We start from the raw sequence: 15602 nt of genomic DNA on the forward strand, positions 1-15602 counted from the left end.
TGTGAGCAGTGTCCTATGCTGCTCTTTGTCATTGAGGGTTTTTATCTCTGTATCTATTAAGTAAGATTAGTAATCTATTAGTAAGATTAAGTTAGTCAGATAAATTTTAATTTCATTGTGTGGGTAAACCTAAAGGACATCTCAGACACTTCTCAGATTGATTTGGAGCAGACAGGGCTGTGCTCTGCAGAGTACTGTAAGAAGTCAGCACCAGAGGTTCATGTTCTCAGTTTCTAGACCATTGGTCACCACATTCCTGGTGCAGCTCAGCCAAAGCTGAGCTTTGTGCTTTAGAGGCTGGAGCAGCTTTCTGTGCCAGGAACCCTTTGAACTGCCTGTCCTACCTGCCTTATTCCAAATGCTGCTGATAATAATCACTCCACTGAGTGTCTGGCCATGCAAATGGAAGCATCCCTGCCATCCCAAACCTGTGCTGCCTCTGAAATGACACAAAGCCCCTTGCTTGGTTGCCAGCATCCCAGGGAGCTTTTCAGCAGTTTTCTCATGAAGAAATGATCTTACTGACTGCTGAGAATCACATCAGCACTGAGATAGACAAAATGGGACAGCTGTCTGTCCAAGAAATTCGTGCAATGGTGCCTTTGACAGTACAGGAAAATCCATCATCAAAGATGAAGAGGGGCAGCAGCAGGAATCCCAAGCACTCACAGGAAGAGCTGCCCCTGCTCAGTGCTTGCATTGCAGCAGCCATTGTGCTGATAAGATTAAAGTGTTATCCTGATGCAGACCATTATCCCTCTTTCTGGCTGATATCATCAGCTTGACCCCTTCATTTTTTCTCTCCATGTCTCTGCAAGTTCAGGGTCTGGGGTTGGATAATGTGGAAATGCAAGGTGAGCAGCAGGACAGCCATTGCCCAATGCCAGCTGAGAGGCAGGAGCCGAAGTGCATCATTGGGGTTCAGGATTGGGTCTGACTGGAGGAGCTGTGTGTCTGTGTGAACCTGGATGGGGCCAGGGCCATGTAGGAAGTGCAGCACTGCTGTTCTTGCCCTTCCCAGTGCCCCATGAGATTCAAACCCAGCTGAGCATTGCAGGGGCTGAGCAGAGTCCGTGCCCAGCTGCAGGTGTCTGCTGTGGGGAGGTGCTCAGGGCAGGAGGGAGGTGGGGAAAGGTGACCTTGTCCCAGGGCTGTGCCTCACTTGCAAGATAACTTTGCAGTGACAGGTGATGACACTCGTGGTGGCTTTGTCTCCTTCCTCACCCAGGCTGATTTCTCCCACTGCTGCCTCCTCCTCTGGACACCTAAACCCTGGTTTAGGTTTCACCCTTATTGCCCCCTTGATTTTTCCATATCCAGCAGGACAGAAATTACTCCTTTCCTGGTCTCCCATAATCTCTTCCTCTGCCAGCTCTGTTCCCCTGCACAAAAAGGCTCCAGGCCATGCCCAGCTCTGTCCAAGCTGAGTGTCCCTCTGCATTTGCCTTCCAGGGGAGCAAGAGCCCTTCACTGAAATCCTCCCACCATGCTGGGGCTGCTGCTGCTGCTGCAGGTGTTGGCGAGCTGCCTCTGTCCGGGACACAGCGAGGTGGTGAAGTCCTTTCAAGGACCTTGTACTCGGTTCTTCTATGAGAAGACCCCCCCAAGTGATGGCATTCGTCCAGTGAATGCAGCCAGGATCTGCCAGGTCTATAAAAACCAATATCGCTTTGCCACCCTGTATGACAGAACCAATAGAATTCCAGTGTACTCTGCTTACATCTACCAGCCTGGACCAGGAGACAGACATGACACATGGTATATTGAGCCCCAGGTGAGTTTTTCTCTTACTGCACATCACCGTACACTCACTCACAGATGAGCTGCAGCATTTAAATTACCACTTCTGTTTCCTACCAACTCAACAATACTCACATGCAAATGCACACACTGGATGGAAATTTTATCCTTTTACTTTCAAACACCTGCACCACGTGGTTCCTCTGATGCATCTGAGACATCAGCAGGAGGATGAGATGAATCATATCCCAAAGGTGCCCAGTTTTCTACCTTCACCTGACAGAAACATTAAATCAGATTAATTTGTGTTACATTACAAAGCCCAATATTCCCCTCCCTGTGCCCTGCTGGGATGGGGCCCAAGTGATGTGGAAAAGGCACCCAAGAGAGGCTAAACTTGAGGGACCACCAGTCCTGCTGGGATCTGATCCCCACTTTACCCTGAGTTGTTCTGCACCCCTGACAGAGTTTATCTGCTCCCAGTGAAGAGTCAAACAGGCTTTGTGAGGGCTGTGAGAGAAGTGAGGAGAAACTCAGAAGGGGCTGAGATGGCCCAGGGACAAAGCCTTGGAGGAAAAGGCACTGGGGATGAGAGGGTCAGCTTAAGTGTGGAGGGTTTTCTGGAGTGATGTTTGAGGCAGTGAAAAGTGAGGAGCAGCAGTGTCAGTCCAGTCAGAAGGGTGTGATCTCCATGCATGGGCAGTGAGCCCTGAGCACCTTTGGCTCAGGCTTGGTCCAGAAGGATCCAGCAGACACACAGAACTCCAAAGCTATGGAGCCCTCACAAATGTCCTTCACACCTCCAGGAACACAGGCCAGGCCAATTAAGGAATTTTAGGGCAAAAAATTCAGGATCTTTCCATGGGTAGAGTAGGAGGAGAATTTTGATTGAAAATGTGGAAGATCATAATGTCCAGTTCCAGAGGGAGGCTAAATATGCTTTCCTAAAGATGAACAACAACCTGTTGAATTATGAAAAAATAATCATTTGCAGTTGTTACATGGACATGAACCATTAATCTGCTCTTGCACCACTGAAGCCTTCACATTAGTGAGGCATAAAAACTTCTGTCATTTTGTAGAATTATAGAGTGGTTTGTGTTGGAAGGAACCTTAAAGACCATCTCAATCCAAACCTGCTGCATGGTCCAGGCCACTTGCCACTTGTCACAAACCCATCACTGGCCTTCTCTTCCTAGACAAAAACCTAAATTACCTTGAACATCACTGATTTTGTTAACTTTCTCCAGAGGGCTTTTTGGAGTACTCCCAAAAATTCCCCAGGACTCTTTTGGGATTACAGGCTTCTCTTAGAGGCTGATCATTTGTGACTTCTTTTGAGTGATGCTGCAGAAAATGCTGCCTGGCTCAGATCAGCTCTCACACACATTCTTAGCACTGCTGTAACACATACCATTTACATTGAGATCTTTTGTATCCAGAGAAAATACGTTCATCCTTGAACAAACTTCAGCCCTCCCAGGGAAACCTCAGCTCCAGGACTGATTTCCTGTCACATCTCCCTGGATATGGGGTTAGAGAAGGTAACATTTTGTGTATGAGGACTGGGCTAAACCTGTAGCAACCACACATAAAATCACAGAAACAATTAATCACCCCATGGTGTGAGAGGATCCAGGAAAATCCCTGGGCAGTGGACAACACTCCTTGTCTCATGCATCCATCCATGCTCCCAGCACAGCTGTGGGCAGGATCACAAATATGACAAGTCAAAATGGGAGTAGTCACATTCTGAGTTACTTTCTAGTTAAAGCTACTGTGTTCATGCAGGAGGGGCATGTCTATGATTTCTCTCTGATTAATGCATTTTCCTACACTGAGGTGACCAAAGTGGGGTTTTGACAATCAGAGATGTGTGCTCCAGGGTAATCTGTTTGATTACATGCATCCTCAGTACTGACACCTTTTCATCTTCTTATCCTGTCAAGCTGATCAACAAAGAGTATCACAAGTATATGGAAACAGAGGATTCCATCATACATACCTACAGGATCACTCCAGCAGATATTGGCAAGAATCAGGCCATTCTCCAGGACTACGTTGATGCCCAGGGTCTGGACCGTGGTCACTTGAGTCCCTGTGGCCACCAAATTAATGAGGAGTACAAGAACTCTACCTTCACCCTCACCAACATAGTGCCCCAGTACAGCAAACTCAACCAGGGTGCCTGGAAACACTACGAGGACACAACGATGCACCAGAACACCCAAGGCTGTGATACCACCTATGTCATCACGGGTGTTGTGCCTGGGGAGGACAAGGTCCCCAGTCAGAGGGTTAATATACCCAGCCACATCTGGTCAGCTGCCTGCTGTGTGAAGGGAAAAAAGCCCATAAAGGCTTGGGGGGCCATCGCTCAGAATGAGAGAGACGTGAACCTGGTGACTAACCTCAAGCTGGGGAAACTGGAGGAGATGTTGACCAAGTTCTACGGGGGGACGGTGGTTACTCTGTTCAAGAATGATTGTCCCCGGCAGATGGAAAAGGCTCAGGAGATTTTCTAACATGTCACAGAATCACAGAATCACAAAATGGGTTGGTTTTGAGGGGAGCGTAGTAAAATTCATGTATTTTGACCTGTCTGCCAGGGGCAGGGACACCTTCCACTGCCCCAGGTTGTTCCAAGCCCTTCCCAGCCTGGTCTTGAACAATTCCAGGGATGGGGCAGTAAGAACAGCTCTGGGTAACTTTTGCTCTATATACCACAGCCTGCTCCCAGGAATTTGCTCCTTTAGGGTATGCCCTCTAACCCTGCCCTCCATCAGTGTGAAACCATTCCCTCTTGTCCTGTCACTCCATCCCCTTGTCCAAAGAGCCTCTCCAGCCCTCTTAGACATCCTGTAGGTACTGGACTCTCTGGAGCCTTCTCCAGGCTGAACATGCCCAGCTCTCTCAGCCTCTCTCAAGAGCAGACGGGCTCCAGCCCTCAGAGCACCTTCATGGCCTGCACTGGACTCCACTCCAACAGCTTTGGATCCTTCTTGAGCTGTGGGCCCAGAGCTGGAGGCAGCACTGCAGCTGGGCTCTCAGCAGAGCAGAGCACAGGGGGACAAATGTCCTGTGCACCTTCTGTGCCGCTTCCTTGTCTGCTGTGTTTGCAGCTCTGTCCCTCAGGGCACCTCCTCCTCTGCCCAAAGGCACAAAGCCGTGGCCAGAGCCTCCAGCTGCTTTGCTTTGCTGCCCATCTCAGGAGAGAGCTCTCAGGGACGAGTCCTCTCCTCCTTAGCTCTCCCTGACAGTGTGCAGCTGACTTGTCCCTCCCCTCCTTAGCAAGGCTGTGCCACCAGGGCACCTCAGGCTGCCCAGACATCTTGTCTGGCCATCTCCATGTCTGCACATACCCAAACCCCAACCATGATTCTGGACAACCTGCTCTGGCTCATCCTGCTTGAGCCTGGAATTTGCATGAGGAGATCTTGAGAAGTCCCTCCAGAACCCAACAATTCAGTGATTATGTGATCCTGGGACACGCTTTTGTTTGCTTGCTTTTGAAAGTGCACCTTGAGAGCAGCACCTGTTGTATCAGACAGGTAGGCTTTGGCATCAGATACGTTGAAAGCTTTGAGCAGCCAAAGCTAAATTGCTGTGATGCACTCCTTGGGTTGCTTCATTCTCTGCTCAGCTTCTGAAGCTTTTCTGCAGATTTATGGGAAAATGATTTGGGGAAATGTATTCATGGTTGTAAAAGATCATTGTGTACCACCTCATTTAGTTTGCAAGAGCTTAAAATAAAAGCTATATGCTGCAGTGCTGGATTGCAGGGTCATGTCTTACATAAGCCACAAGTTGCTTCTCACTGAAATTTCTATAACTACTTGAGAGTGCCCAGAGCATCCTTGCAGGACATTGGGTGTCCAAGTGCAATCTGAGGATGCCATAACACCCACACAAGTGTCAGCATCAGACACCAGTTATTCTCCTGGGAATGGGCATGAACAAAGGGGGCCAGGGTGCCAACAGCTCATACAAGACACCCCCATGGCTCCAGAAATGAGACCTGCAACCTTGATGTCCTCACTCTTGATCCTTTAGTGGTGGGGGCCTGTGCAACAAAGAGTTCAAAGGGTTCTGTTCCTTCAGGCTTTTGTGGGATTGCTCCACTTTACCCTGGGAGGGGTTTACCCTGTGTCATGCAGCACTGTGGGGTTGGGGACACTTTGGGGGTTTCTGATGCTTTATGGTCCCTTCTAATGATGTGATCACTGTTGGGCCCTGCTTTGTTATGTCAGATGGGCCTCAGCAGAAGGGAGGAATTCGACCCAGCTCTGCCACATCTGCTTCTTCTTGGCCTTCTCCCTCACTCTGGCTAAACCCCTCTTTTTTTAAGGCATCAGTGCCAGGTTAACAGAGACAAAAGGAACCACATGATCCAACCAGTTTGTTTAAAAAAATCCTTGGTCAAACAGACTTCTCTGCGTAGTTCTGCTTCTAACAACCAACTCATCATTCTCTTATTCCTGGACTTTTCTAAATGGAAGGAAATGAGTCCAGTTTAGTTTGAGTGAATGAATTATTATTGACTCACAGAACATTTTGGGGTAGAAAGAACCTTAAGGACCAGCTAGTTCCATGCCCTCTCATGGTCAGGGTTACCTTCCACTATCCCAGGTTGCTCCAAACCCAAGCCAATGAGCCCATGGACACTTCCAGGGATGGGGCAATCTCAGCTTCTGTGGGCAACCTCTGCTGGGGTTTCACCACCCCACAGCACCAAACATTCACCTCATATCCAATCTATACCTACATTCAGTACATTTCAAATCATTTCACCTTGTCCTAATGTTTTGGTTTTCACCCAGCCTGCACCCACACCCCCACAGCCGCTCCCTTACTCCACAGACACCGGGATCAGGGAGAGAACTGGAAGGGTAAAAGCTGGAAAACTCGTGTGTGGAATTAAAGATTGTGTAACAGGGACAGCAAAAGCTGTGCACACAAGCAAAGCACATTCAAAGAATTCTTTGCCCATTCCCCTTGGATAGAAAATTTTCACCCACCTCCAGGAGAGCAGGGCTCATCCCACCTAACAGTTACCTGAGAAAGACAAAACTCACCACTGCAAATGTGCCCTCCTTCTTCCTTCTTCCCCTCACTTTATATCATCAGCATGATGCCACATGCTCTGGGAGATCCCTCAGGTCACTTAGGGTCACCTGTCCTGGCTGTGTCTCCTCCCAACCTCCCAATGCCCCCAGCCTCCTGGCCCGCCTGGCAGGACAAAAAGCAGGAAAGGTCTCGGCTCTCTGGAAGAACTGCTCAGCACTAACCAAAAATATCTCTGTGTTATCAACTCTGTGTGCAGCAGAACTGCAAAACACAGCCCCATACCTGCCACTGTCAAGAAAATTTACTCTGAACACAGCACATCTATCAGCTCCATGCCCTCGTCCATAGTCTGTCTCCAGCTCTCCTGTAGGCTCCTAAAGTCCTGGCAGGTGCTCTGAGGTATCCCCAGAGCCTTCTCCTTCCCAGGCTGCTGGGATGAAGCTGGTACAAAGCCATGGCCATCAGGTAAGAGAATATTTGTTGCCTGGTCATAGCAATGATGTTATGTGAGGCTGCAGAAGAGCAGCCTGTGACTGTCTGAGTGTACTCAGAGACAGGCCAGTCCATCTCATGTCACCAGAGATGTTCTGTTGGGAACACAAACACATGGAGGAGCTGGAGCAGCAGCAGCTGCAGCTGGTGGGATTGATGAAATGACCAAGGAAGTCACCAGACCCTGTTAACTGATCCTGACATACCATGCTGCAAGTCAGCAAATTTGGGAGAATTCTGAGGAAACCATTACAAACAACTGTCAGCACATTTCAGGGTGGGTATGAACAAAGTTGCCTAAATAGAAGTAGAAAACTTCTCTTTTCTGTGGAATTCCCTCTTTATAAGAAAGGGGAAATTCAGGAATGGGTATATATTTAACTGATTCTTGCATTCCGTCCTGCGCGTCAGCAAATTTCAGAAAAATTTTGAAGGAACTATTACAACTGTCAACACATTTCAGGGTGGGTATGAACAAACTCCCTGAAAAAAAAAATAGAAAACTTCTCTTTTCTTTTGAATTCTCTATTTATAAGGAGGGGCATATTTATGACTGGGTATATATTGCAGTGGCACTCCTGAGGATTCAAACAGTCCTTTCTCCAGGGAGAAGACTGAAGGAACTGTTCAGCTGCCTCTTCTGAGACTCTGCTTCAAGGTAAGCTCCTACTCCTTCCTCACCACTCACTCCAATACTCAAAGATTTCCCTGTGCTTTGCAATCAATATGTACAGAGAAAGCCTAGGCTGGAGTTTCTGAGCTTCAAGGAGCAATCAGAGATTATGCATGCACTGAATTTTGTATCTCTTTAGTATTCTTTTCGGTAGGAGGGCAAGAAGAGATGGAATATTTGGGAAAGAAACTCCAGTCAGGAAACATGAAAATTAACATGAAACTGTTGAATAAGAATTAGGGGTGAGGTTATTGAGCACCAAAACTTACACCATGACCTTGCAATAGGCCTCTGGAAAAACACATGTGACTGAACTCCTAGAAAATTCACACTAACCCCTGTTTGGGAAATAAACCAGCTCTGTCTACTTGGATACCCTATAAACCCAACCAGTCTGAGTCTGTAGCAGAGGCATTTGAGAGTCCTCTGTCACTTTGGAAATGCGACCAGAATCTTGTGTGGCACATTTTCACCGTATTTTTTTTCTATATATCTGTTATGTTAGATATTAAGTCAGTTAGATAATTTTTAATCTCATTGGGTGGGTAACTCTAAAGGACTATTTAGAAATTTCTCGGATTGATTTGGGGCAGACAGGGCTGTGCTCTACAGAATACTGTAAGAAGCCACCACCTGAGTTTCACATTCTCTGTTTCCAGCTCATTGGTCACCACATTCCAGATCCAGGGCTTGAAAAGGGAAAAAGGACCAGATGTATTCGGTCAGAGCAGGGCTGTGTGTAGCTCTACATGCTGAATACAATGGAAATGGAGAGAGGAGGGTCAGGGAGAAGGATAAGAAAAGAGAAAACGTGCAAGGTGACTTGTCAAGCCCTCAGTAGCCTCAGCTCAGCCCCTTCCCAGCCAAAGCTGAGCTTCCTGCTTTAGAGACTGTGGCAGCTTTCTGTGCCAGGAACCCTTTGAACTGCCTGTCCTACCTGCCTTATTCCAAATGCTGCTGATAATAAATCATTCTACTGAGTGTCTGGCCATGCAAATGGAAGCATCCCTACCATCCCAAACCTGTGCTGCCTCTGAAAGGACACACAGCCCCTTGCTTGATTGGCAGCATCCCAGGGAGCTTTTCAGCACTTTTCTCATAAAGGAATGATGTTGTTGACTGCTGAGAATTACATCAGCACTGAAAAAGACAAAATGGGACAGCTGGCTGTCCAAGAAATTCGTGCAATGGTGCCTTTGACAGTACAGGAAAATCCATCATCAAAGCTGAAGAGGGGCAGCAGCAGGAATCCCAAACACTCACAGGAAGAGCTGCACCCTCTCAGTGCTTGCATTGCAGCAGCCATTGTGCTGATAAGATTGAGGTGTTATCCCTCCTGCTTGCTGCTACCATCTGCTTGGTCCCTTCATTTTCTCTCCAATTCTCTGCAAGTTCAGGATCTCAGTTTAGATAACGTGGAAATGCAGGGTGAGCAGCAGGACAGCCATTGCCCAATGCCAGCTGAGAGGCAGGAGCCCAAGTGCATCATTGGGGTTCAGGATTGGGTCTGACTGGAGGAGCTGTGTGTCTGTGTGAACCTGGATGGGGCCAGGGACATGTAGGAAGTGCAGCACTGCTGTTCTTTCCCTGCCCAGTGCCCCATGAGATTCAAGCCCAGCTCAGCATTGCAGGGGCTGAGCAGAGTCCGTGCCCAGCTGCAGGTGTCTGCTGTGGGGAGGTGCTCAGGGCAGGAGGGAGGTGGGGAAAGGTGACCTTGTCCCAGGGCTGTGCCTCACTTGCAAGATAACTTTGCTGTGACAGGTGATGACACTCGTGGTGGCTTTGGCTCCTTCCTCACCCAGGCTGACTTCTCCCACTGCTGCCTCTTCCTCTGGGTACCTAAACCCTGGTTTAAGTTTCACCCTTATTGCCCCCATGATTTTTCCATATTCTGGAAGACAGAAATTACTCCTTTCCTGGTGTCTCATTACCCCAGAATTTCTAGAGTTGCCAGCTCTGTTCCCCTGCACAAAAAGCCTCCAGGCCATGCCCAGCTCTGTCCAAGCTGAGTGTCCCTCTGCATTTGCCTTCCAGGGGAGCAAGAGCCCTTCACTGAAATCCTCCCACCATGCTGGGGCTGCTGCTGCTGCTGCAGGTGTTGGCGAGCTGCCTCTGGCTGGGACACAGCAAGGTGGTGCCAACCTTTAAAACTCCATGTAGTCAGGTTTTCTATAAGGATACCCCACCAAGTGATTCCCTGCGCCCCACGAACGCAGCCAGGATCTGCCAGTTCTATGGAAACAAGAATCGTTTTTCCACCCTGTATGACAGAACCAATAGAATTCCAGTGTACTCTGCTTACATCTACCAGCCTGGAAAAGGAGGCAGATCTGACTCATGGTTTGTTGAGCCCCAGGTGAGTGTCTCTCTTACAGCACATCATCCTGCACTCAGTCACAGATGAGCTCCAGTATTTAAATTACCACTTCCATTTCCTACATCGACAATACACACATGTAAATGGACACACACTGGATGGGAATTTTATCCTTTTACTTCAAACACCTGCACTATGTGGTTCCTCTGATGCATCTGAGACATCAGCAGGAGGATGAGATGAATCATATCCCAAAGGTGCCCAGTTTTCTGCCTTCACCTGTCAACAACACCAAGGCTAATTAATTTGCATTATATTACAAAGTCCAATGATTCCCCTCCCTGTGCCCTGTTGGGATGGGGAACAAGTGATGGGACCAAAAGGCACCCAAGAGAGGCTAAACTTGAGGAACCACCAGTCCTGCTGAGATCTGCTTCCCCCTTTACCCTGAGTTGTTCTGCACTCCTGACAGAGCTTATCTGCTCCCAGTGAAGAGTCAAACAGGCTTTGTGAGGGCTGTGAGAGAAGTGAGGAGAAACTCAGAAGAGGCTGAGATGGCCCAGAGACAAAGCCTTGGAGGAAAAGGCAATGGGGATGAGAGGGTCAGCTTAAGTGTGGAGGGATTTCTGGAGTGATGTTTGAGGCAGTGAAAAGTGAGGAGCAGCAGTGTCAGTGCAGTCAGAAGGGTGTGATCTCCATGCATGGGCAGTGAGCCCTGAGCACCTTTGGCTCAGGATTAGTCCAGAAGGATCCAGCAGACAGACAGAACTCCAAAGGTATGGAACCCTCACAAATGTCCTTCAGACCTCCAGGAACACAGGCCAGGCAGATTAAGGAATAGAAGGGCAGTAAATTCAGGACCTTTCCATGGGCAGAGTAGGGGGAGAATTTTGGGTGAAAATGTGGACGACCATTATGTCCACTTCCAGTATAAGTCTAAATACTGTTCCCTACAGATGAACAACAACCTGTTGAAGTTTTAAGAAAATAATCATTTGCATTTGATACTCACTTGAACATGAGCAATTAATCTGATCTTCCACCACTGCAGCCTTCACATTAGTGAGGCATAAAAACTTCTGTCATTTTGTAGAATCATGGAGTGGTTTGTGTTGGAAGGAACCTTAAAGATCATCTCAATCCAAACCCCCTGCATGGGTCAGGCCACTTGCCACCAGGCCAACATGCTCCAAACCCATCACGGACCTTCTCTTCCTAGACTGTAGACAAAGGATACCTGGAAAAATCTTAGATTTTTTTAACTTTCTCCAGGTGTTTTTTGGAGTACTGCCAAACATTCTCCAGGACTCTTTTGTGATTACAGGCTCCTCTCAGAGGCTGATAATTTGTAACTTCTTTTGAGTGATACTGCAGAAAATGCTCCCTGGCCCAGATCAGCTCTCAGAGATAGTCTTAGCAGTTCTGTAACAGATTCCATTTACATTGAGATCTTCTTGCTTCCTGATAAACTGTTCATCCTTGAACAAAGTGCAGCCCTCCCAGGGAAACCTCAGCTCCAGGACTGATTTCCTGTCACATCTCCCTGGGTATGGGGTTAGAGGAGGCAACTTCTGGTGTTCCAGGACTGGGCTAAACCTGTAGCAACCACACATAAAATCACAGAATCAATGAATCACAGAGTCACAGAATCACAGAATCAGAGCCTGGCAGATTTGGGCTGTGGAGACAGGAGGAAGGAGGAGCAGATTTGGCAGAGAAGGTGTCTCACCAAAGTCACCTTTCAATCCTAGGAGTGGGAAATGCTCCTTGTCTTATGCATCCATCCATGCTCCCAGCACAGGCTGCAGGCTGGATCCCAAAGGTCACAAGGCAAAATGAGAGCAGTCACATTCTGAGCTGCTTTCTAGTTTTATGCTTTTGTGTTCATGTAGGAAGAGCATGTCTATGATTTCTCTCTGATTCATCCATTTTCCTATATTGAGATGACCAAAAACCAGTATTTTGACAATCAGAGATGTGTGCTTCAGGGTAATCTGTTTCATTACATGCATATTCAGTGCTGACATCTTTTCCTCTTCTTACCCTGTCAAGCTGATCAACCAAAAGTATGGCGCGGATATGGATACAGAGGATTCCATCAAAAAAACCAAAGGGATCAATTCAGCAGATATTGGCAAGAATCAGGCTATTGATCAAGACTACAGTGATGCCCAGGGTCTGGACCGTGGTCACTTGTGTCCCAGTGGCCACCAAACTGGCGATGGCAAGACGGCTACCTTCACCCTCACCAACATAGTGCCCCAGTACAGCACACTCAACCAGGGTGCCTGGAAGCACTACGAGGACACAACGATGGCCCAGAAAACCAAGGGCTGTGACAAAACCTATGTCATCACGGGTGCTGTACCTGGGAAGACCAAGGTCCCCAGTGGGAGGGTAAATATACCCAGCCACATCTGGTCAGCTGCCTGCTGCCTGAAGGGCAACAAGCCCATAAAGGCTTGGGGAGCCATCGCTGAGAATGAGAGGAACAAGAACCATGTGAGGAACCTCGAGCTGTGGGACCTGGAGAACAGGTTGGCCGGGCTGTATGGTGGGAGAGGGGTTACTCTGTTCAAAAATTCCTGTGCCTAGGAATAAGACTCGCATCCTTGATCGAAAAGGCTCAGGAGTTTTTCCCACATATCACAGAGTCACAGTATCACAGAATCACTGAATGGGTTGGTTTTGAGGGGACCTTACAGCCTTCAAGATCATCTCATTTTCACCTGCCTGCCAAGGACAGGGACACCTTCCTTGTTCCAAGCCCTCCCCAGCCTGGCCTTGAACACATCCACGGATGGGGCAGTCAGAACAGCTCTGGGTAACTTTTGCTCTATATACCACAGCCTGCTCCCAGCAATTTGCTTCTTTAGAATATCCCATCTAACTCTGCCCTCCATCAGTGTGAAACCATTCCCTCTTGTCCTGTCACTCCATCCCCTTGTCCAAAGAGCCTCTCCAGCCCTCTTAGACATCCTGTAGGTACTGGACTCTCTGGAGTCTCCTCCAGGCTGAACATGCCCAGCTCTCTCAGCCTCTCTCCAGAGCAGACAGGCTCCAGCCCTCAGAGCACCTTCATGGCCTGCACTGGACTCCACTCCAACAGCTTTGGATCCTTCTGGAGCTGTGGGCCCCAGAGCTGGAGGCAGCACTGCAGCTGGGCTCTCAGCAGAGCAGAGCACAGGGGGACAAATGTCCTGTGCAGCTTCTGTGCTGCTTCCTTGTCTGCTGTGTTTGCAGCTCTGTCCCTCAGGGCACCTCCTCCTCTGCCCAAAGGCACAAAGCCGTGGCCAGAGCCTCCAGCTGCTTTGCTTTGCTGCCCATCTCAGGAGAGAGCTCTCAGGGACGAGTCCTCTCCTCCTTAGCTCTCCCTGACAGTGTGCAGCTGACTTGTCCCTCCCCTCCTTAGCAAGGCTGTGCCACCAGGGCACCTCAGGCTGCCCAGACATCTTGTCTGGACATCTCCATGTCTGCACATACCCAAACCCCAACCATGATTCTGGACAACCTGCTCTGGCTCATCTTGCTTGAGCATGGAGTGTGTACTAGAAGATCTTGAGAAGTCCCTCCAAAACCCAACAATTCAGTGATTATGTGATCCTGGGACATGCTTTTGTTTGCTTGCTTTTGAATGTGCACCTTGAGAGCAGCACCTGTTGTATCAGACAGGAAGGCTTAGCATCAGATACATGGAAATCTTTGAGCAGCCAATGCTAAATTGCTGCGATGCACTCCTTCCATACCTTCATTCTCTGCTCTGCTTCTGAAGCTTTTCTGCAGATTTATGGGATATTGATTTGGGGAAATGTGTTTAATGGTTGTAAAAATCAATGTGTGCCACATTTTTAGTATGCAAGAGCTTACAATAAAAGTTATTTACTGAAGTGCTGGATTGCTGGATCATGTCTTATATAAACCACAAGTTGCTTCTCAGTGAAATTTCTACAACCACCAGTGATGTCACAGTGCCCAGAGCATCCTTTCAGGACATCGGGTGTCCAAGTGCAATCTGAGAATGCCATAACACCCACACAAGTGTCAGCATCAGATACCAGTGATTTCTCCTTTGCAGACACCTCTGCTGTACCTCAGGGAGTTCCTGACTTGCTCACGCACCTCTGCACATTGGCTAGGTCTTGAGACCATACTCATCCTCACAACTGCTCATCCCACGCGCACTGTCTCTGCTTTCCAGGCTCTGGAAGTATTGATTGCTTGACCAACTGTTGTGGTTTTACACTGGCCAATCACCAGGTACCCACAAAAGCTGCCCACTCACCCTCCTCTGCCACAACTGAAGAGAGGAGGGAATAAAAAAATTAATGAATGGTTCATGAGCTGAGATAAGGACTGCCTCCAAGGGCAAAAAAGGCTCAACTTGCAGGTAGAACGTGAGTTTATTATGAAGAAAAGCAGAGGAGAAGAGTGAGAGGTAAAATAACCCCTAAACAACCCTTTGCGTCCCCCAACTGTTCCCTCCTTCCCACCAACAGCACAGGGAGAAAGAGTGTGGCAGGTTTGGTCCATTAATCACCCAAGGTTTTCTCCCAATGCTCAGGGAGAGGAGTCTCTCCCCTGCTGCACCATGGGGTCCCTCCCACGGGAGACAGTTCTTAAATTTCTCCAGCGTGGCTCCACTCTCATGATCTGCAGTCCAACAAAAACTGCTGAAACCTGAGTCCCTCCCAAAGGCACAGAGTCCTCCCAGAACTGCTGTGGCATGGGTCATTCTCCATAGGCTGCAGTCCTCCAAGGACAGGTTGCTCCAGCCTGGGAGCAGGGGACTCTTCCCTTCACTGTTTCTCCCACTGGATCACAGCCCCCTGCAGGCATCCACCTGCTCTGCTGTGAGCACCACCCATGGGCTGTGGGTGGATCCATGGGCTGCAGGGAGATCTCTGCATCCCGTATGGATCCCCACGGGCTGTGGGGGCATCTCTGCATTCCCCGTGGATCTCTGCACCCCCATGGATGCCCATGGGCTGTGGGTGGATCTGTACATCCCTGATGGATCAATGGACTGCAGGGGCACAGCTGCTTCACCATGATCTCATCATGGCCTGCAGAGGCATCTTGGCTCTAGTGCCAGGTTGTGGAGCAGCTTGGCCTGAGTGTAATCACACGGCACATACAGGATAACCAAGGCATCAGTCCCACCTGCAGGGCTTTAGGAAAGGCACGTCCTGCCCACAGAACCTGATCTCCTTTGATGAGCAGATCACTGACTGGCCCAGGGCATGAGGGGGGAGGCTGTGCAAGTGTATACATGGACTTCAACCAAGTGTCTACTTGGACAGTCTCCCACGGTGT

At 48.8% G+C, this 15602-nt stretch overlaps 2 protein-coding genes across 2 annotated transcripts; both read left to right on the forward strand.

The window, feature by feature from the left end:
- The first annotated feature begins 3360 nt into the window (after positions 1-3360).
- Positions 3361-4657, forward strand: LOC116995160 (endonuclease domain-containing 1 protein-like). The gene is made up of 2 exons (XM_033057551.1): positions 3361-3365; positions 3656-4657. The coding sequence occupies exons 1-2, from the start codon at positions 3361-3363 to the stop codon at positions 4263-4265; spliced, it is 615 nt and encodes a 204-aa protein (XP_032913442.1). The 3' UTR covers positions 4266-4657.
- A 3215-nt stretch (positions 4658-7872) lies between these two features.
- Positions 7873-13494, forward strand: LOC116995509 (endonuclease domain-containing 1 protein-like). The gene is made up of 3 exons (XM_033058301.1): positions 7873-7957; positions 10007-10328; positions 12342-13494. Exons 2-3 carry the CDS (start codon positions 10041-10043, stop codon positions 12882-12884), a joined length of 831 nt encoding a protein of 276 aa, XP_032914192.1. The 5' UTR covers positions 7873-7957; positions 10007-10040; the 3' UTR covers positions 12885-13494.
- The last annotated feature ends 2108 nt before the right edge of the window (positions 13495-15602 follow it).

Source organism: Catharus ustulatus, chromosome 4, assembly GCF_009819885.2.
Source record: "Catharus ustulatus isolate bCatUst1 chromosome 4, bCatUst1.pri.v2, whole genome shotgun sequence".
NCBI classification, from domain to species: domain Eukaryota; kingdom Metazoa; phylum Chordata; class Aves; order Passeriformes; family Turdidae; genus Catharus; species Catharus ustulatus.